This window comes from Lethenteron reissneri, chromosome 63 (assembly GCF_015708825.2).
Source record: "Lethenteron reissneri isolate LAM-NWPU_2019-01 chromosome 63, ASM1570882v1, whole genome shotgun sequence".
NCBI classification, from domain to species: domain Eukaryota; kingdom Metazoa; phylum Chordata; class Hyperoartia; order Petromyzontiformes; family Petromyzontidae; genus Lethenteron; species Lethenteron reissneri.
The window spans coordinates 1452758-1475637 of record NC_083841.1 but is presented as its reverse complement, the minus strand read 5'-3'; the positions used below and the strand labels follow the sequence as shown (position 1 = coordinate 1475637).

Below are 22880 nucleotides of genomic sequence, written 5' to 3'. Positions count from 1 at the left end.
TGGGCTTTCCCTGGTAAAATAAAAATAGTTTACTTACATTTCTTGGTTATTTGTTTATCTTTCCTATAATTTGCACTTAGGTGTTTTTTTTATTGTTTGTTGTTGTAATTTTCAGACCCGGCCCGACTGGACATCTTTGAACAAGAGCTTGATTTGAACAAGAGCTTGATCGGATTCCTCGAGTCTAAATACAGATTGTAATTCTGGAACTCTCGGGACCCGGCAATGATACCCTCTCCTCCTGCAAACCGATGCCGATGATATTTCACTCGAGTGAATGTGAGGTTCATTTGATGGCCAAGGACAAAGATCTCCCGGTGTAGCCTTAACATACTCTTGGGGCAAGTGCTGTTAACACGTAGCAGCACCAAAGAAAAAGATCCTCCCTATAGCCTTAACAGAATGTTGGGGTAAGTGATGCTAGCGAGCACCTATGAAGACCGGCACAGCGCACGAGGGGGTGGGTGGCCATGTGAAATGTAAACTAAACTAAACTATTACTTTTATTTTAATAGGTAAGTCCCCGCTAAGCTACGGTAGCTCTGTTTCAGAAGTGACCTGGCTATCTCCAATGATAGCTCAACGAAGTGGCTTATCATCATGTGGAAATTTATTTAAAATGTGGAGGGAAAAACCGGAGAACCAGGAGAAAAAAATCCACGCGATCATGGGGAGAGAGAGAGAGGCAAACTCCAAATATACAGCAGGCATCAGGGTCGGGATTGAACCCACAAACTCCTGAATACCAGGTGAGGGATTTAACATCTTACCACACACACACTCATTCCTCAACACATTCCTCAATAACAGCGGGACAGTCACGGTCGCGAGATGTTAACTCCAAATAGACAGCAGGTGTCAGGATCGGGATCAAATCCATGGCCTCCTTGTATACCGGGCGATGTAGTTAACATCGCTCCACCACGAGTGGGAAGGGGGGGGGGGCGGTGGGGGATAAAGCGGCGGGGGCTGGGCTCACCTGGTGAGGGGTGAGTTGCACGTCGGACTCCAGCATCTCGATGACGTAGAGGTGGGACGGGCGGCAGCGCCACACGGCGCCGCGCTGGTCCCACAGGCAGCGCAGCACCAACAGCTTGAAGAGGAACGAGCTGAGGCCCTTCTGCACCTGCGGCCGTGCGGAGGGAAAGGCGCCGGTTGCTAACAGCACTTAGCCCCGATAGCATGGCAAAGGCTACGCGGGGGATCTTTGCCTTTGTGTCTGCGTGTGTGTGTGTACGTGCGTATCCTGGCCTAACCCTATTTGGCGGAGTCAGGAGACTGAATCCTTACCCTCGGGGCTCCTCCAGAAACAGCCAGAAACAGCCAAAAGCTATTGCGGGTGGCCACATTGAATGTTCGAACGCTCACTGCGGAGGAGAGGCTGCCACTCTCTATCAGGAGCTGGACCGGTACCGCCTGGATCTCTGCGGTATTTAGGAAGTCCGGTGGACAGTCCTCTACTCGGGGCAGGAGACTGCCAAACAACACATAGTGGCATTCTTCTGAACAAAATAATGAAGGGGCATGGGTGCGTGGCTGTGAGGTGTGGGAAGCTGTAAGCCTCAGGCTACTTTGGGCTCGCCTTCCCATCAACTAGAGGCTAGGAGCAGTGGTCGTGGTTACTTAAACCCCACTGAAAATGAACATCGGTGAAGGGATGCAGGCAAGCTCGTTGAGTCAGATGCCCTCGATGACCTTCTGTCACAGGTAATAGCTAAAGTGGCTCCTCGGAATAGATTCATCCCTTTAGGTGACTTTAATGCCCGAGTGGGTCATGATGCTGGCACCTGGTCTGGAGTGATTGGAAGGTATGGGCCAGATCAGCTCAATAACAACGGTAGGCGGCTGCTAGACTTTTGTGCAGCCCATGGGCTTGTAATTACCAACACGATGTTCCGTCATCGGCGCATCTACACAACATTATGGATGCATGCTGGGTCCAAGCAAGAAGATCTGCTGGACTAAATAGTGAAAGAACAGCAGATGCGGGCCTATATCCTTGACACTAGGACCTACTGTGGAGCTGATCTGCCCACTGACCATCGACTTGTCATCTGTAAGATGCGCCTGTCATTCTTCCACTCTGGTGGTGGGTGTACATCCAGGATCCCATTCAAACCCACAGTGGTCTGATCTCAGCTGATGAAAGTTGTAAGCGAGAATCTCTTCATCACTTGCAGCTGGGGTTTGCATCATCCCCCACTCCTCCTGATGCCGAGGTGAAATCGGTGAGGTTTAGGACTGTGGCAGCTGCAATGGTTGCATTGGGTGCACGGTCCAAACTTCCCCAGAGACCCTGGCTGACAGAGAAGGTGTTTCGGCTGGCTGAGGAAAAGCGACAGGCCCACTCTCACCGTCTACAGCATCCCACGTCAGAGAATGAGGCTTACCACAGCCTTCGCTCGGAGGTTCGGACAGCCGTGCGGTGCTGCAAGGATTGGTGGTAATCGCGGGTTGCTGAGAAATTGGAGTCTGCCTAAGTAGCCCGCGATCACAAATCACTCTTTAAATCAATCAAAAAAGATACTTGCAGTGCTACACCTATCACCGTCATTCGGAGAAAGAAAGGTAACTGGATCTCCTACCCCCAGGTACAGGTTTGTAGATTTGCTGAGCATGTCTGTGAGGTCTTGGAGGAAGGGAAATCCCTCAGGCTAGAAAACATCATGGGGCAAAGTGCGTGTAGGTGTGTCTACATGCGTGTACATGCGTGTACCTGCATGTACTTCTGTGCGTGTACTTCTGTGCGTGTACGTCTGTGCGTGTACGTGCGTGTACGCCTGTGCGTGTACGTCTATGCGTGTACGTGCGTGTACGTCTGTGCGTGTACTTCTGTGCGTGTACGTCTATGCGTGTACGTGCGTGTACTTCTGTGCGTGTACATCTGTGCGTGTACGTCTGTGCGTGTACGTGCGTGTACGTCTGTGCGTGTACTTCTGTGCGTGTACGTCTGTGCGTGTACGTGCGTGTACTTCTGTGCATGTACATCTGTGCGTGTACGTCTGTGCGTGTACGTGCGTGTACTTCTGTGCGTGTACGTCTGTGCGTGTACGTGCGCGCTCACGGCGGCCGTGACGTCGATGTGGAAGAGGCACGGCGTGGCCTTCCCCGGGGCCTCCTGCAGGTCGACGATGGAGGCGAGCACGGAGCTCTCGTCCACGGCGCTGGCGATGAGGCGCAGCGTGCGCAGGGTGCAGCGCCCGCCCGGGCACGTCCGCGACACCGACTCGTGCAGCCGCTGCACGTACAGCGACTTCCCTGCGGCACCGCCACCGCCGGACAGACGACCGCGCTCAGTTCGCGAGCCCGCCGGACGCCCCGGCTAACGCTGCCCGGCGTCGATCGTCGTCGCGCCGGACGGAATCGCACGCGGTGGCCGTGGGCCAAATCGACTCGTCGCGTTTCGACGAGGCGCACACGGAATGAGGAGGATTGTGTTACCCGCCCCTTCCCCCCCCCCCCCCCCCAATATTATCCGGATAATAAGAGACGCTCTGGAAAAAGACGCACGAATAACAGGTCGCGCTCAATTAAGAGTTATGCTTATGTGGTCACACACATACGCACGGACACCCACACGCACGTAAAGACAAAGACTTTTGGGGCAAGTGCTAAAAACGATTAGCAACACTTACGAAGGCTGGAACGGCACACGAGGGGGGGGTGGGTGGCCAGCACCACGCCCGGCCGTCTTTGTCTCCCTACTGGTTCGAGTCAACCTAGGGGAGGAGCCCCAGGATCGGCCGCACGGTCCCGATAGAGAGGAACTCACCGACTCCGGCGCGCCGGGATGTGACGAGCCGCACGCTCACGGGGTCCGAGAAGACGCGGGCGGGCGAGCGCTCGTTCCGGGGCGCCGTGAAGTGGCGCCGCAGGTACCGGCGCAGCTCGTCGGCGGGCGCCAGCGGGAAGGCGCCGACGCGGAAGCGGCCGAAGGAGGAGGCGGCGTAGCGATGCTCCCCTGCGGCGCCGCACAGCAGCACCAGGCGGTAGCAGGGGTCGGAGCTGGCGCGCAGGCGCTCGAAGGCCTCCTCGGCCCGCACGCTCGCGTCGTAGCTCAGCAGGTCGGCGTGCACCAGCGAGTAGATCTTGCCCGCTCCGTCTCCCGCGTCGACGTCACCGCCGTCGCGGCCCAAGGCCCTCCTGAAGAACAGCTCCACCTGCGGGGGAGGCCGGGAGGAGGCCGTCACGGCGAGACGTGGCGGAACGGGACGTGACGGCTCGCGGCCAAGTTCCGGCGCCAAGCCCTGAGGCTCTCCCCTGGCATAGTAGCCCCCAAGAGAGACCCCCCTCCGAGGGGTCCCTCCTGGTAGACGGATGGCACGATCTACGTCTATCTACGTGTTTGTCCGCGTGTCTGTCCGCCGTCTGCGTGCCTGTCCGCGTGTATGCCTACGTGTCCGTTTGCGCGTCTGTCCGTGCGTCCCCCCACCTGCTCCGTCGTGGTGTCGGGCGCGCACACCAGCACCTCGTCGCACGTCGGCAGCCGCTCGGCGTCGCCGTGCCGGTAGACGCACAGCGCCGCCGCGTACACCTCCGCCTCGCGGCACACCACCAGGTTGGGCTGCCCCGCCGTCAGCCCCTCCGGCAGCCGGCGCCGCACCGGGCGCCGCCCGGCGGCGAGTCGCGCCAGCGCCCGCCCCAGCTCCCCCACGCCGAGGTGCCCGCCGGCGCCGCTCCGCGCGAAGCGCCGCCACAGCCGGAGAAGGCGGTCGCCCACGCCCGCCCGCTCGTCGTCGGCGTCGTCGTCGCCGGACGGAAGGAGGGAAGGGCAGGGGAGGCCGGAGGTGGCGGCCGCGGCTTCGCGGTCCGCCTCTTCGGCCGCCGCGACGGCGCCGTCGAACGCCCGGCTGAGCGACGCGATTCTGTCGCGGCGCTGCAGGTTGCCGAAGACCCAGGCGATGAGGTCGCGCTCGGACGCGGGCCCCAGCTCCTGCACCGCCGCCTTCGCCGCCGCCTCCTCCACGTCCTGGTCCACGAGGGCCTTGACGGCGCCCAGCAGCCGGCTCGCTCGGGAGGACGTCGACGACGACGACGAGGAGGAGGATGAGGAGAGCGGGGCGGGCGACGAAGGGGAGCGCGACGGATCGCCGCCGGCCACGGCCCCGACTCTCGCCGACGGCGCCGCCCGTTCCGAGTCGAGGAGAGCGCGAGCGACGTGCTCGGCCGTGCAGTCCTCCTTGATGAAGGACAGCAGCGTGAGGGCCGCCACGCCCGGCGACGCGCCCGCCCTGCCACGGCCCCCGGCGCCGGCCGTCCGCCGCGCCAGCGCGCCCAGCTCGGAGCGCAGCAGCACCAGCTGCTCGGCCGTGTAGAGGTTGAGGTGGTAGAAGTCGCGCCGCTTGTCCTCCACGTAGGCCTTCCACTCGGCCAGGCAGCGGTCCATGGCGCGGCACAGCGGCCGCAGCTCGTCGCCCGCGCCGCCCATCGCGTGCAGGTGGGGGACGCCGCGCAGGCCGAAGTCGACGATGGCGCACACCGTGCTGCCCGGGTCGCAGAACACCTGCGCCGTCCAGCGGCGGAAGAGGACACTGCCGGCCCAGTGCAGCTGCAGGTAGAGCTCGGCGAGCCGCAACACGTTGCCGAAGACCTGCGCACGCACACACACACGCACACGCACACACACACGCACACGCTCACACGCACACACACACGCACACGCACACGCTCACACGCACACACACACGCTCACAAACACACGCTCACACACACACACGCTCACAAACACACGCACACGCACACACACACACGCATGCACACACACGCACACACACACACACGCGCACACACACACACGCACACACACGCACACACACACACACGCAAGCGTGCATGGGTGTAGAACTTCTTTCGCACCGTACGTAGCCAACCGCGTTATAATCAGAGGTGAGGGGGGAGCGACAACAAACTAAACACAAAAAGTACTGCTGAAGCGTTTTTAATCTAAATGTAACAGATGATAGTGATGTGTGCGTGGCTTTGTCAAAATAAATGTGACGAGATGATGTGAAAAGGTTTCATGTTTTGCCATGAGTACGTGTGGTTAATGCAGACTTGATGCCTGGCAAAATGGTATTTATTTAGTGTTTGAACATCTTAACACCGCCCGAAAGGGTAAACCCTATTCTTATGTTTTGCGTACTTTGATACTGGCAAAAAAAGTCCCACAGAGCTGATGATGAGAAAGACGATGACGGTGGGTGTGTGTGTGAGAGATGTGCCCTGAGCGAACAACTGAGACAATGACGATGATGATGACGACGGTGTGTCTTTGCGAGACGTTGGCAAGTAGATCTGACCTCGGTGAAGCGCTCGATCTCCTCCTTGCCCTGCTCCCGCTGCCCGGCTATGAGCATGAGCTTGCTCTGCAGCTCCTTGACCTCGCCGAGGCTGTAGACGCGCTGCTCCCTAAGGTCCCCGCCGCCTCCGGCCGCCGCCTCCGGCACCACGAGCTTCAGCACCGAGTCCATCGTGGGCTGCGGGGAGAGGCAACGCCACGGCCGTCGCGTTTGTCGGAGCTTCGCCGCTTCGCCACCACCCCCCCCCCCCCAGAGCTGGGCCAACGTCCTCGACAAAGAGGGCCGGGCCCCGGGGGGCACGCCGACGGCCCCTCTCCAGTTTACGGAACCCGTCGCGGCCTGCTACGCCGGCGTTGGAAAGTCCCGCGCGGTACGTACTACGCGCACGTCCAACTTCTTTCGCGCCGTACGTAGCCAACCGTGCCGATCGGAGGTGCGGGGGAAGGACGACGAGGCTAGACACAACAACGATAGCAGCAGTTCTAAAAAAAGCAGTTTCCACCGCGGGTGAACGGCGAGGCCGCTGGGTGCCCGCCTCCCGTCTCGCTGGCACGAGCACCGTTCGCCCGCTCGGCCGGTCGGCCGGTCGGCCGGTGACGCGGCCCCCTGACTCACCTTGCTGCCCGTGGGGAAGACGGCGCCGACCTGGTAGACGCCGCAGGCGTTGACGGCCGTGGCGAGGGACAGCGAGGACTTCTCCACCGAGCCGTGGCTCTCGTGCACCGTGCGCAACCACGAGAGGTGGCGCGCCGAGTCTTCCTGCGCGCCGACGGCGAGAGGGCGGGACGCGGGCGGTTATCACACGGGCAGTCACACAGGCAATCACATGGGTGGTCGTCACAAGCGCAGTCACACAGGCGGTCACACAGGCAGTCATCAAACAGGCAGTCATCACATGGGTGGTCACACGAGCAGTCACATGGGTGGTCGTCACAAGATCAGTCACACGGGCGGTTACACAGGCAGTCATCACACGGGCAGTCACACGGGCAGTCATCACACGGGCAGTTATCACACGGGCAGTCACACGGGCAGTCATCACACGGGCAGTTATCACACGGGCAGTCACACGGGCCACAGCGGGACAGTCACGGTCGCGGGATGTTAACTCCAAATATACAGCAGGCATCAGGGTCGGGATCCAAAGCACAAACTTCCTCCATACCAGGCGAGGCAGTAAACATCTCACCACTGGAGCGAGATGTTAACGACCTCCCACACGACCATCCGACCCGTGCGGAGCCAGACCGGGGGGCGGACCGGCGGACGCACCAGTTTCTTGAGCAGGTTGCGGTCCCTCTCCAGCGCCTTCCACAGCTTGCCGAGCGCCTGGTGGAAGTCGGCGAAGTTGGCGGAGGGCGGCAGCTCGTACAGCAGCGAGGAGAAGCCCTGCACGGCGTCGTGGAAGAAGGCGACGCGGTCAACGTCGGCGTCGTTCTCCCCCGCCGAGATGGACGCCAGGTCCACAAACACCTTCAGCTCGCTCAGCTCTACCGGAGGGAGGGGGGGGGAGGAGGTGAGAGGGGGAGGAGATGGCAGCGGTGACGCGGGGAGACTCGCGAACGTGACGGGCGACATCGCGGCCACAGCACAACATCGGCACTAAGACGAGCACAGAAACTTACATGACTCACATTGAGATCCATAGCACCACAACGAGACCTGTAAACTACTCACATGGAGACCTATAGACCCACAGACTCACAAATAGCTATATAGCACCACGAAGAGACCCACAGACTCACAGAAAATTCCCCGCACCTCCGATTAGCATGGTTGGCTACGTACGGTGCAAAAGAAGTTCAAGATACAAACTACTATACACGACACTACTACACTACTGTACACTAGACTATACACTCCGATTAGTACGGTTGGCTACGTACTGTGCGAAAGAAGTTAAAAATACGTTGATTAAAAAAAAAAAAATCTGTGAGATGGAATTGAGCGAGTTTGTGAGAACGTGAGAAACAGGGTGATGGCAAGGAGAGTCGACGAGCAAGAGGAATGAATGAAGAGGCGGGCGGGCGGGCGGCGTCGCGTACTCACTCCCGACGGACTCGCGGACCCATCTGATGAAGTCCCGGCTGCGCGCGAGCACGTCCAGGCAGTCGATGCCTCTCTTGTCGATCCCGGCCAGGATATTCTTGGCATTGACCAGAGCCCTGGTGATGCACTTCAACTGCTTCTCCTTCAAACTCTCATCCTGCCAAGTGCACACGAGACACGCCAGACCAAGGCAAAGATCCCCCGCGTCGGCATTTTAACAGGCGGTTGGGGCAAGTGTTGTTAGCTAGGAGTGGTGCCTAAAGTGGCCAGCACCACGCCCGGCCGCCTTTGCTTCCCCAGTGGCGTCAGGTACTCGGTTAAGGCTGAGCAGACCTAGAGGAGACCAAGGAGTAGTGCAAATATTCACAACTATCATTGGACTCAAGCGGAAATCGAACTCGGCTCGCCGGGTTCGTATCGCAGCCGTGTCAACCACCACCATCACCGCTCCCTAGGACCATCCACACACTCACTCAAAAAGAGAAAGATCCCCCATATAGCCTTAACAGACTGTTGGGGCAAGTGCTGTTAGCGGCACACGAGGGGGTGGGTGGCCAGCACCACGCCCAGCCACCTTTGTCTCCCCGGTGGCGATGTTTACTACACGCCACACCAAGGACTCACTCACTCGCACACTCGCACAGACGCGCGTCATCACGTCCCTTAGCCACGAGTCCTCTTCCATCCTCAACTCGTGCAGGACACACAACAATCGTGCGGTTGTTCATTCTGCCGCTCCTCGTCACCCAATCAGTCGTCCACGTATTCAACCGGCCATTCTATCAGCGGGCTTCTGGTTATCCGCCTGTAGTCCCGTGCTGCCGCAGACATCCTCGGAATTTGAGGCTCTTCCACCGCGATCAGCCTAAGCGCTCAGAAGCACGTAAATCATTCGGACCGCCGACATGATCACCGATCGATCGCGGTCGTCGATTCAGCGACGGCGTTCGGGCGCTGGGCTTGCCTCTCCCGCGGCGCTCGCCACTCACCAGGTCGGTGAGCGAGTCCAGAACCGAGAAATCCCCGGTGAGGCCCAGAGCGTCCTTCGCTCGCTTCACCGCGCCGGCTGCCTCCGTGGCCAGGCCCAGCTCGCGGAAGTCCGCGATCTGCTCCGCTCGCTCCTCCACCCACGACGTCTCCCGCGCCGCGGTGACGCCGTCGCCCACCGCCGCCAGCAGCAGCCGCAGCTCCTTCTCAAGGTTGGCCACGGCGGGGGCCCGCGCCGCGCTCCCGGCGAACGCGGGCGCGAACAGCCGGCGCGCGTCGTCCAGCGGGACGGCGCCGGTGCGCACGGCGCCCAGCAGCGAGCGCAGGCGCTGCACGCAGGGCGCCCACGTCGCGACGCGCAGGCGCTCCAGGGGCACGGGCGCCGCCGCCGCCGACGACGCCGCACGGGCGCAGTCCTTCCAGAGGCTGTCGAAGAGCCAGCTGCTCTCCAGCCGGGAGAACTGGCGCGCCATCACGCGCAGCTCGACCGTCAGGCCGAAGCCGGTGACCTGCGGCGTGCGGGCGAAGGCCTCCGCGTCGAGCCGCCCCGGGTCGACACGCACGACGGCGTCCAGGCGGCAGTCGCTGCGGTCGGACCGACACTGGCGTTCCAACGGCTCCACGTCCACTGGAAGGGGCGGCCCACGTGGGTTAAAGTGGATTGTTTTTATTTTATAATCGTAAGAATAAAAACATTTTTTATTTATAATGATATTTGAATAAGAATTTTTTTTTTTTATAAAAAATTTCTATCGTAATTATGAAAAGTAAATAATAACATGGCTCATGTTATAACAATATTAAATTACACAAATAAAATATGTCAAAGACCCGTATGCCCACTTTTCCACGAGCACAGCCTGAGCCAGCATGGTAACGGGCGGCTGTGACGTGTGGTTGTGACGTGTGGTTGTGACGCGTGGTTGTGACGTGTGGTTGTGACGTGTGGTTGTGACGCGTGGTTGTGACACGTGGTTGTGACGCGTGGTTGTGACGCGTGGTTGTGACGTGTGGTTGTGACGTGTGGCTGTGACGTGTGGTTGTGACGTGTGGTTGTGACGTGTGGCTGTGACGTGTGGTTGTGACGGGTGGCTGTGACGGGTGGCTGTGACGTGTGGCTGTGACGTGTGGTTGTGACGGGTGGCTGTGACGTGTGGCTGTGACGTGTGGCTGTGACGTGTGGTTGTGACGTGTGGTTGTGACGGGTGGTTGTGACGTGTGGTTGTGACGTGTGGTTGTGACGGGTGGTTGTGACATGTGGCTGTGACGGGTGGCTGTGACGTGTGGTTGTGACGGGCGGTTGTGACGTGCGGTTGTGACGGGTGGTTGTGACGGGTGGTTGTGACATGTGGCTGTGACGGGTGGCTGTGACGTGTGGTTGTGACGGGCGGTTGTGACGTGCGGTTGTGACGGGTGGTTGTGACGGGTGGTTGTGACGGGTGGTTGTGACGGGCGACTGTAGCGGGTGGCTCCTTTTGATTGGCCTACACCTCGTCTCCCCACCCACCGATGTTAGACCAGAGAACAACGCCAAAAGGCGAAAAGGCTCTTATAGTTACCAACGGTCGTGCTGCCACACAGGCCACGCCACGTGCAGCGGCGTAGCAACCACTACCACTGCTACCACCACCACCCCCACCACCACCGCCGCCACCGCCGCCACCGCCGCCACCACCACCCCCACCACCGCCATCACCGCCACCACCGCCGCCACCACCGCCATCACCGCCACCACCGCCGCCGCCGCCACCACAACCATCACCACCACCGCCACCACCACCGCCGCCACCACAACCATCACCACCACCGCCCCCATCACCGCCCCCACCGCCGCCACCACCGCCATCACCGCCGCCACCACCACCGCCACCACCGCCATCACCGCCACCACCGCCACCACCGCCGCCACCACAACCATCACCACCACCGCCCCCACCACCACCCCCACCGCCGCCACCATCGCCATCACCGCCGCCACCACCAACCACCACAACCATCACCGCCACCGCCGACACCATCGAGGCCGCCCGGCATAACCCAGCAGCGTATAGACCACGGCTGGCGACGGCCGAGCGAGAGCGGAGGGCGATGGAAGACGCGGACCTGTGAGGAACTCCTGGACCGTGCGACACAAGTTGAGCAAGGCCTGCACGCTGCGAGCCTCCTCGTCCACCGCCTTCACCGCCCGCTGCCTCGCGTCCAGCACCGCCTCCAAGGTGCTGAGCCCGGGGCTACCGTCCAACGACCCTGAGCAGCGCGCACGAGAGAAATTGGCGCAGCCTTTCATCACTCCGCTGCCGGATGGAGGCCTCCACCCCCCCCGCGCCGCGTGGGCCGTGGTGGAGGGGGGGGGGCATTGCTCGGCCGTACATCACTGTGTCACTCAGACTCTCATTGTGTCACTCAGACTCTCACTTTGTCAGACTCTCACTGTGTCAGACTCTCACTGTGTCAGACTCCCACTGTGTCAGACTCCCACTGTGTCAGACTCCCACTGTGTCAGACCCTCACTGTATCAGACCCTCACTGCTGCAGGGCGTCTCACCCTGCACCCTGCAGAAGGCAACGCGCCGCTCCAGCACGATGCGCAGCAGCCCCAGCTTCACAGAGCCGTCCAGCACGGAGTGCAGCAGCAGCTGCAGCGACGACAACCCCGACGCCACCAAAATCCTCGCAGCCTCTCCCAGGCTCTCCATGAGCATCTGGCTCGTGCCTGCACACGCACACGCGCACACGCGCACACAGGCACACGCACACACGCACACACGCACACAGACGCACGCACGCGCATGCACGCACACACACGCACACGTACGCACGCGGGAAGTGCCAGGCGAGGTGCACAGTGAGACCACTGGGAGTAGTTGGGAGGTAGTCGCCCTTTAGCAACGGCGGAGGGCGGAGGAGCGACGCTCTATGGGAATATGTGAGTCTACGTGTCTCTGTGTGAGTCTACAGTTCTCTGTCTGAGTCTACGGGTCTCTATGCGAATCTACGGGTCTGTGTGAGTCTACAGGTCTCTGTGTGAGTCTACGGGTCTCTGTGCAAGTCTAAGGGTCTCTGTGTGAGTCTACGGGTCTCTGTGTGACTATACGGGTCTCTGTGTGACTCTACGGGTCTCTGTGGGAGTCTACGGGTCTCTGTGCAAGTCTAAGGGTCTCTGTGTGAGTCTACGGGTCTCTGTGAGTCTACGGGTCTCTGTGTGAGTCTACGGGTCTCTGTGTGAGTCTACGGGTCTCTGTGTGAGTCTATGGGTCTGTATGAGTCTACGGGTCTCTGTGTGAGTCTACGGGTTTTGTTGTGAGTCTACGGGTCTCTGTGTGAGTCTACAGGTCTCTGTGTGAGTCTACAGGTCTCTGTGTGACTATACGGGTCTCTGTGTGAGTCTAACAACGAGCGGAGCTGCCGGGCGGATAAAACATGGCGAGGTGGCACAGTGAGGAACACAGGTGGTGCATCTGTCAGTCGTCTCGGTCGGTCAACCCATGGCACCTGGGCCTGTTCCGTGGCCTCATCCTGCACCGAGCCTGGCACAGCAGTTAACCTATGGCACCTGGGATTGTCAGGTGACATCTTGCACGAGCAGTGTTCTGTGAGGGCCACCACACATTTTATAGCATTGTTGGGTTTCACAGCAGCACGGTGATGATGGTGGAGGGCGTTTTCACATTCGTGTATTGTCGGGGGCCGCACTTAAGGCCACCAGTGGCCCGCGGGCCTTGCCACGAAGGACACCGACGGCCTCAAAGTGCACCTAGCACGGCACAACCCCTGCGGGTGACGTCACGGCCACTCGGCGGCGGTCCCCACCGTGCATCTTGAGGACGTTGGGCGCGGCGTCCCAGGTGAGGAGGTGCCTCACGACTTCCTCCATCTCCTCGACGTGCCGCCCGCCCCGCCGCGGCCACGCCTGCTCCACGACGCGCGACAGCACCTTGCCGAACGCGCGGAGGTCGTGCTCCGGCAGCTGCCGCACCAGATCCCCCTCCCGCTTGTTCTGCACCAAGCACAACAACATCAAGACTACGCTCCACTACCCCCCACCCCCGCTGTGTAGCCTGAACACACCGCTGGGGCAAGCGATGTTAGCGAGCGGCTCCGAAGACCGGCACGGCGCACCACGGGGTGGGTGGCCAGTCGCCACGCCCGGCCGCCTTTGTCTCCCCAGTGGCGACGTTTACTACAGACCGCACTGAGTCGACCTAGGAGAGGTCCAGGATCGGTTCGTGTTGGCCGTGAGACGGAATTGAACTCGGGCTGTTGGGTTGGTAGCGCAGCGTGCTAACCGCTACGCTACCGCTCGCCACACGCGCACGCATGCGCGTGCTACACACGAGACAAAGATCCCCTGTGTAGCCTTAACAGACTGTTGGGGCGAGCGTACCTATGAAGGCCGGCACGGCACACGAGGGGGGCGGGTGGCCAGCACCACGCCCGGCCGCTTGTCTCCCCAGTGGCGACGTTCACACACCGCACCGGGTACTCGTTTGAAGCCGGGTCGACTTAGGGGAGGCGCAGCACCGGTCCGGATAATCGTCACCGGCGTTGGTGGTGGCTGAGCGCTGCACCACCGCTCCCCCCACGCGACATCGCACGTCGTCTGCTTCACGCGTCCGCCTCTCCAGACGTTTCCTTAACGAACCGTCAGCCGCACCAGCGGCCGTCGTGGGAGCGCGAAACTTTCAGCAGCATCGCTTCAGGACGAGCAAAGCCTGGACGTGTTTCGACGCGCGGTGTCTCATCAGCAGAGTCAGCCTTTATTCAGTCAATGATGGGGAACTTCCGAGCTATAGGCAAGGACCCTCCCCGAATGATACGCGGTCCTAAATTGACCCGAAATGATACAATAATATATATTACATAATGATGCGAGTCATTATTGAGTTGCGTGGCGGGATTGGTGTTCGAGGCAGCTGTCAGATTCATGCTCTTTTCACAATCCTTCTCTACTCGGAGCACTAAAAGCAATCCGCTTTTATACGTCGAGATAATGTATTTTGTGAGTTTTTGTTTTATATTCTCGAGGATTTAAAGATTATTCTGGCGAAATAATTACATTAATAATAGGAGTACAAATTGAAAAGTGAAGAGAGATTATAAATGAGCTGTGGTCAGTCTCCTGTACTAATTATTCCCACCTCTTTGGTGTCACCATTATTATTATTATATATATATTTTTATCATTTAACGTCTGCCCTTTCAATTCAATTCAATGGAAAATCCCGTGTAGCCAGTTACCCAGCTATAATTTCGGTGGCGACGGCGTGCAGCGACGAACGACAGAGTTGTCGTTGGGGTGACTGCAGCCGAGCCCGGCCAGCAGCCAGCCAGGAAACTCGAGGCATGGATTGTCACTAACAGTGGCAGCGGCCGTAGTACGACGACGACTGAGGGATGCACAGAAGGATGGATGATGGATGCACGGATGACGGCGGCGTGCAGCTGGCCCACGGCACCTGGCAGATGATGTGAATGACGTCCAGCGCCGTGGTCTCGAGGCAGCTGCACAGGGCGGGGTGCAGGGCCGCCGACCTGGTGCCTGCGTGGCAGTACACCTCCACCTGCCGCTGGGGCGTCTCCTGCACGCGGAACACGACTCGGTGTCATTCTGTGTGGGTCTACGGGTCTCTGTGTGGGTCTACGGGTCTCTGTGTGGGTCTACGGGTCTCTGTGTGGGTCTACGGGTCTCTGTGTGAGTCTACGGGTCTCTGTGTGGGTCTATGGGTCTGTGTGGGTCTACGGGTCTGTGTGGGTCTACTGGTCTCTGTGTGAGTCTACGGGTCTCTGTGTGGGTCTACGGGTCTCTGTGTGAGTCTACGGGTCTCTGTGTGGGTCTACGGGTCTCTGTGTGAGTCTATGGGTCTGTGTGGGTCTACGGGTCTGTGTGGGTCTACTGGTCTTTGTGTGAGTCTACGGGTCTCTGTGTGGGTCTACGGGTCTTTGTGTGAGTCTACGGGTCTTCGTGTGAGTCTATGCGTCTCTGTGTGGGTCTACGGGTCTCTGTGTGAGTCTACGGGTCTCTGTGTCAGATGATAATTGTTTTTTTACCCTTTTATCTGGCAACAAAACTGACACCTTTTTTACAAGGAGTCATGTTTGCATTGACCACATTACCTGCGGTCGGAATGCAAACAAAAAACACAACTATGATAATGTATGCACTGTCCTTGTGTTTTTTGTTTGAATTCCGACCGCAGGTAATGTGGTCAATGCAAACATGACTCCTTGTAATAAGTATAACCCGTAAAAACAAAGTTTTTCACTATAAATCCTTTATATGTGTGGCGGCTAGAGTCCTCTCGTCCTCTGGCTTGAGATGGCTGCCACCTATGGGTCAGATGATTGTCTGCCAGTATTAAGCAATTGGTAATTAAATATTGAATTTGTTTTCCCTAAACAGTGTAAAATTTTGGAAAAAAAATTTCACGAACATTAATTGTCTCGCACAACGAGTCTGTGTGCAAAATGTCAGCTCGATTGGATCACGGGAAGTGGGTTAAAAAACGACCGAAAGATTTGCACGGTCGTAAGCACGCAAGCAAGCAAGCGAACTTAATATAAAGGATTTAAAAAAAAGGTGTCAGTTTTGTTGCCAGATAAAAGGGCAAGAAAACTATTCTCATATTTTGCTACTGGCAAAGGAGATTCCAATGGTGTCTCTGTGTCAATCTACGGGTTTTTTGTGCCAGCCTATGGGTCTCTGTGTGAGTCTGTGGGCCTCCGTATGAATCTGTGGGTCTTCGTGCGAGTCGATGGGTCGATGTGCCAGTCTATGGGTCAGTGTGCGTAGGGGATAGGGAAGGGTAGCGGAGGGGCGCGGGGGGAGGGAAGAGGAAGAAAGTGGGCGACGTGGAAGAGGCGAGGCCTTGAGAGAGGAGAGGAAGGAGGCGAAGGAGGGGGAGCGCTGGATGTAACCGTCTCCGCTGCCGGAGGAGCGGGGGGAGGCTGGGGCAGCGGCGTACCCGGGCCATGCGCTCACGGACGGCCTGCAAGAGCCAGGCGGTCCACAGCGCATCGCGCTTCGCGTCTCCGAAAGACACCCCCAGGTACTTGCTCCAGGTCTGTGAACCACGCGCACACACAAAGACTAAGATCCCCCGCATAGCCTTAACAATGCTGTTAGCGAGCACCTATGCAGGACGGCACGGCACACGAGGGGGTGGGTGGCCAGCACCACGCCCTGCCGCCTTTGTCTCCCTAGTGACGATGTTTACACACCGCACCGGATACTTATTTGAGGCTGGGTGGACCGATCGGAGGCCCAGGACCGGTTCAGATAATCGTCATTGGTGTTGGCTGTAGCAGGAATCGAACTTGGGTCGCCGGGTTCGTAGTGCAGTTGCGCTAACCATTACACACAAGCATAGATACACACACACCCATACAAACACACATACACGCAGACATATAGAACAAAGATCCCCCATATAGCCTTTCACAGACTGCTGGGTCAAGTGCTGCTAGCGAGCAGCAGCACCTAAGGAGCCGAGTGGCGGTGGCGGCTACTCTGCTGCTGCTGCACGTGGCTGCCTGTAGTCCAGCGCTGTGCAGGCGACAGCAGCGAGGGTTGGCGGATCACAGCACAGATGACTAAATGTTGCGTCGAGGAGGAGCTGTACCCCGGCTTGCCAGCGGAGTGTGGGATAGAGTGTTGCACCCTCGTGCAAGGCATGGGCTTTCTCCGAAGGGTGCTCCGGTTTGCTCCCACACGTCTAAGAAACACTCGCAAATTGTCTAAAAACGTCTTGATGCGGAGATAACCGCAGAGCCACTGTTGGTGCCAGCTCACCGCCTGGCAGCCTTCCAGCTTGGTCTGTGGTTCCTCAGCGATTGTGAGACATATTTACTGTACGTTGAACTTCTTTCGCACCGTACGTAGCCATCCGTGCTAATCGAAGGTACGGGGGAAAACACAAAAACGAACCTCGAACTCCAACGTGTCTTCGAACTTCAGGTTAATGGCGCTGGAATCCAGGAGACGTGGGGGGAAGATTCCCACAATGCACGACACTGCCCTCCGCAGAACATCCTCGCATGAGGAGGCCGGCAACATGGCCGCCTTGCCGCCCTCCTCCGAGAGTCCCTGCAGACGCCAGTCAAACGCGCGAGAGAGATTAAACCATCACGCAAACTCCGGTGGTCATCCTCGCTGCAGCGACTTTTGGCTCGCCATCGAACAAAGACGGTGGTTACCGCATCGCGCGGCGCTTTCAGATGCCCTGCTTCTGCTGCCATCTGGAACGCTGATCCTTCCGATATAAGGAAGCCACTGGAGCTATGCACTTTGACATCATCTAGATTGACAAATTAATTTCCTAAGAACTGATTTTTGTGTTTAGTTTGTTGTCCTTCCCCCGAACCTCCGATGAGCACGGTTGGGTACGTACGAAGCGAAGGGTGCTCAACACAAAGACAGACTTGTGTACAGATGAGACAGAGGTGAGAGGAGATTCAATATGCGTTTAGGATGCCGGCCGTTGTGGTGCCATCCTACGATCGGCCAATTTGCAGGCACGGATTGGTGAGTCTGCCAAACCACGAGGGATGAGAGGGGGCCATCGCCCATTCCCTCCCTCTTCCCTCTCCTCGTCCCTCCACTCCATCCCGTCCCTCCCCTGCCGCCCTTTCGTGACCCCCGTGTGCCCTCTGTCACGGTCACTCACTCTTCAACCATCGCGCTGCCCCTTGCCATCTACACCACTCGAATTTTGTGACCGCTTTTAAACTTTGTTATCGAGCGTGCCTTGAGCTGAGGCGCTCTCTGTAAATATCAAATAAGAATCGCCGCATTAGGGATTTCGGGGAGGGGGGCTACCGTGGGCCTCTGCGTGTGGGAGCCGCGGGGGGCCGGGGGGCCGCTCAAGCGCAGCACGGCGCCGGCAAAGAGCAGCGCCTTCAGCAGCAGCCGGTGGAGCTCCTCGGCGGGGCCGGGGGAACCGGCGACTTCGCAGCTCAGCTCCACGATGCGCAGCGCCATCTCCGGTGGGACGGCGTCGGCGCCACCAGCCGGGTCGCTGCTCAAATGGGGAGGGGCGGCGGGGGAGGGGCGGCACCGGCGCGTTGGTCACCGTCGTCGCCAGGGTGCAAATGCTGGGCTGACGTCATCGCCGTCGTCAACACCGTCATCGTCGTCATCCTGATCATCATCACCAACATCAGTCATCACAATCATCCCAACCGTCATCACCAACATCAGTCATCATCACCATTGTCATCGCAGTCATCATTATCATTATCACCACCACCACCATCATCATCATCGTGGCTTGAGATGAAACTCAACGCGTCCGTCAATGACAGTTCTGTGTACGTGGCCTTCTAAGAAAGTTTAAAACAACTGTGATTGTGCACGACCACTGCCAACGTGGCAGCAGCAGCAGCATCGCCAGATTATTTATGCCTGCAGCAAGTGCCGATAAAGTGGCGAAACCGGAATGTTTCGCAAAATAGTTATAATTATCTTTACGTAGCGTCGGTCATGCAAAACTGCATTCCAATCCAATGTCTCCGACACGGCCATTATGACGCCCCTCACCCCCAATCCCGTGGGGGGCCACTTAGCGACCTCGACAAACTTACCTCCCTCGGTCAACGCCCCCCACCTTGTTCGTCACGATTTCTAAAACCTTCTGCAGAGCCTGTCCGAGCAAAGAGGAAGACACACAGGATATCGTCGGTGATGAGCAAATCATCGCGTGAGAAGGAACCAGAGAACACTGGAGGAGAAAATCAACCTTACACAAAGACAAAGATCCCCCGTGCAGCCTTTATAGACTGTTGGGGCAAGTGCTGTTAGCGAGTAGCACCTATGAAGGCCGTCACGGCACACGAGGGGGTGGGCGGCGGGCACCACGCCCGGCCGCCTTTGTCTCCCCAGTGGCGATGTTCACACACCGCACCAGATACTCATTTGAGGCTGAGTCGACCTAGGGGAGGCCCAGGAGGGATTCAAATAATCGTCATCGGTGTTGGCCGTGAGCGGGAATCGAATTAAGGTTGCCGGGTTCGTAGTGCAGCGTAGCGCTAAGCGCTGTACTACCGCTCCCCTACACACACGCAGGCAAGAGGAGATACCACTCAGAGATGTGCACAGACGGGCTCACGAAACCGCTTGCTGTACTGCCGGTCCCTGGCCACCTGGCAGCTTGAGAGTGATTGGGAGGTTCAGAGATCTGGGGCGGTCACTTGACCAACGGGCGCGCCTTCGATGCTTATTGCAGAGGTTCGTCGTTTGAGCCCAGCGGTCTCCCTGGTCAATATTGCGGTGTGGGTAATAACCCTTTCTCGTCCTGATGACGTTCCCATGACGTGCGTGTACACGTCATCGGAACGGAACCAGAAGCAAAACTGAAATAAGATAACTTTATCGGTACCGAGGCTCCCACAAGGCCATGCGGGAGGGCGCGTGGCACAGTTTGGCGCCGGCTATTGCAGAGTGCCGGCGATCGCGTCGCTACGGTTCTCTGCGGCGAGTAACGTCTTTAAAAACAACGCCGCTGCTGCTGCGCCTCTCTAAATACAATGAACGCCGAGCAGCTCGCTCGCTCCGAGATTCGGCGGTGTGAGCGGGACCCCCAGCCCACAGCTCGCAGACATCTCGGAACGACAAAGGGTGAATCAAACGACACGACTGCTCATCGTCCGATTCTGAGCGCCGGATCACAGGGGCCCGCAGCGGCGCTGTCGTCGGCACTGCGCGCGACCGAACCTGGCTCTCGGTCTTCTTCTGCTGCTGCTGCCGCTGGTGCTGCTGCTGTGTCAGCGCCCGTAGACGGAAGCAGACGTAGCGCACGACGTCCAGCGGGGGCAGCGGCAGCAACTCGAGCAATTCGGGGACGTTGGAGGGGAAGAGGCAGCCGAGCGTGGCGCGCGGGAGGAGCCGGTCCATGTCGAGAAGATGCTTGAACTCCACGAGCAGCTCGATCAGGCGTCTGGCAACGGGCACGGCAAAATTAAAACTATAAATATGCAGCAGCCGGCGTCGTCAGGGTCGGGATCGAACCCACCATCTCCCGTATACCAGGCGAGGTAGTTAACATCTCTCCATCGCGGCGCCCGTGATACTGGCGGAGGGCACACCGCGACATCAGCGGCTTTCGGCCCGCGATGACCTCCCGACCCCGGCACGTCCTCGGATGTCGCGCTGTACCTCTTGGTGTCCCTGTTTCCGTAGACGAGTCTGCGCATGTCGCCGTACGCGACGCCCTGCAGGCCGGCCCACGTCCCCTCCGCGTCGAGACCCTCGACGCCGGGTGTGAAGGGCGCCGCCCTGCCGCTCACAAAGTGCAGCAGCGGCACGGCCAGCAGCCAATCGGGGAGGCCGGCCTTGGCACAGCTGGAGCAGAGGGCCGTGAGTGATGGCACCAGCCTGGGGGCGCGGGCACGCACACGGGGGTGGGTCAGGGCAGAGTTCTGGGAGGAGATTCTCTCCTCTGCGGCGACGACGCACGGATGACGCTCGCGTGTCCTTGTCTACTGGCGTATGAGGAGATGTTAACTACCTTGCCTGGTACGCAGGAGGTCGAGGGCTCGATCCCGACCCTGACGCCTTCTGTAATGTGGAGTTTGCGTGTTCTCTCTCTCCGTGGCCACGTGGATTCGTCTCCGGGTCTTTCAATTTCTCCCTCCACATTTAGAATCGACGTGCGTTTATAGAGTATTTGGCCGCTATAAATTTCCACGTGATAAGCCACTTCGCTGAGCTGTTATTTATGACCAGGTCGCTTCTGAAAAAAAGCTATGTAGCACAGTGGGCCTTACCTGGTAAAACTAAAAGTTTAGTTTAGTTTATGTTAATAATAATGGTAAGAAAGAGGCGCCTTTCACCCGGAGACCATAAGGCACTCGATAAAACCCAACTAAAACTAAGATAAACTATTTTTAATTTTACTAGGTAAGGCCCACTAAGCTATGTAGTTGACCACAAATGACAGCTCAACAAAGTGACTTATCTTCAGGAAATTTATAGCAGCCAAATACTCTGAACAAATTAAATAAAAACCGGAGGACCCAAATAAAAATCCACATGATCACAGGGAGAACACGCAAACTCTAAATATGCAGCAGGCATCAGGGTCAGGATCGAACCCACGACCTCCTGCGTACCAGGCGAGGTAATTAACATCTGACCACTACGGCCTCCTCAACGATCCCCCCGTGTAGCCTGTTTAGGCCTGTCTAGGCTACACGGGGAGATCGTTGTCTGGACCGCCCTGTTCGGCCCCTCGGTGAGTAGGCAGAGGCTTCCGCGGCCCTCGCGCCCGAGTCAAAATCTACGCCACGGGAGCGAGTGACTTGCCAGCTGTTCAGGGAGAGGGCCTGGCAGCGGTCTCTGATGGCGCTCTCGTTCTGGCCGGCGGGCAGAGACAGCATCTGGCAGATGGCCTGCAGTTGGGCGGCGGGAAGGCCGATCTCGTGATCGTGCAGCAGTCGGGCGGCGATCATCGCCGAGTCCGCCGCGGAGAGAGGCAGGACGCTGGCGGCCGAGTCACGGTCGGTGTGGCTCTTGACGATCTTCACGATGAGATCCGACAACATCTCGTTCACCTGGCAATGCGGGAGGAGGAGGGGGTAGGGGGAGCATACATCACAGCAGAAAATCATTACACAAGTATCAAAGTATTAATAGCTTGGGTTGAGCAGTTATGCAGACTTCAGCCCCTTGCAATACGTAGCAATTTCGTGTTTGAACATCTTAAAACATCCTGTTTTATTGCCAGAAAGGGTAAAACCTATTTACACGTTTTATTCATTTTGATACTGGTTGAGTAACATCGCTGGATGGCACCATGCTGTGGGTGCAGTACCGGCCCTAGAGGGGGACGGCGTGTGGGTGCCGACCGAAGGGTAATGTTGCGTGAGGCCATGGCACTCTGGCTGACCCGGGAGGACACGTGACCGGTTAAGATGACAGGGGGCCCCCAAGAGGGGGCTGGGGGGTCACGTGATTGGGACTGAGGTCCTCCTAATGGTTCTGAAAGGTGGACGTGGCCAAGAGCCGGCCACGTCGCAGAGAATATCAGCCGAGTCCCGAGAGGGATCGTGGTGGTTGTTGTTCATCCCGGGAAAGAAACCCTTCGTCTACGATCTCCCTTCTACGAGTCTTCCAGCACGTGGACCTGGGCAGATGCTGTTGGTCCCGGAGTAACAGTTACGTTATAACTAGTGTAGTTAGCCGGGTGGTCACCACCCTAGGTTGTTATTCTGTTAAGGGGAAGTTTACCCCATGTGCGCTGCCTCCAAAGTCTACGTCTGCGAGTCGGTGAACCCACTACACTGGCAAAAAGGTATCCCATAGATACAAATGTAAGATGATGTTTGTAACGCGCACGGCGTTCTACAGAGACAGAGAGGGTTCGCCAGACACGTGGTAAGGCAGCCGTAACCAGAACATTTCCCAAGCTCTGTGGTCCTATATTGGGATATTGTTTCGTTTGGCCATCACCATTAATATAATTTATGTACAACCCGGCTCAATGTAAATTGAGTTTTCAAGATTGAAAACTAATTTCTTCAGAACTGCTTCTTGTGTTTAGTTTGTTGTCC

General features: G+C 58.2%; 1 protein-coding gene across 1 annotated transcript in view; it reads right to left on the bottom strand.

Moving 5' to 3' along the window:
• Positions 1–22880, bottom strand: part of LOC133358794 (E3 ubiquitin-protein ligase RNF213-like) — a 74610-nt gene that overhangs the window by 42720 nt on the left and 9010 nt on the right. The window contains 20 exon segments of the mRNA XM_061577241.1: positions 980–1126; positions 3065–3258; positions 3773–4160; positions 4433–5590; positions 6300–6476; positions 6915–7058; positions 7572–7789; positions 8349–8505; positions 9338–9963; positions 11439–11582; positions 11881–12048; positions 13146–13332; positions 14792–14914; positions 16298–16396; positions 17260–17418; positions 18151–18349; positions 18915–18973; positions 20044–20266; positions 20485–20703; positions 21634–21881. Of these exon segments, the coding sequence (XP_061433225.1) occupies positions 980–1126; positions 3065–3258; positions 3773–4160; positions 4433–5590; positions 6300–6476; positions 6915–7058; positions 7572–7789; positions 8349–8505; positions 9338–9963; positions 11439–11582; positions 11881–12048; positions 13146–13332; positions 14792–14914; positions 16298–16396; positions 17260–17418; positions 18151–18349; positions 18915–18973; positions 20044–20266; positions 20485–20703; positions 21634–21881 (5037 nt within the window).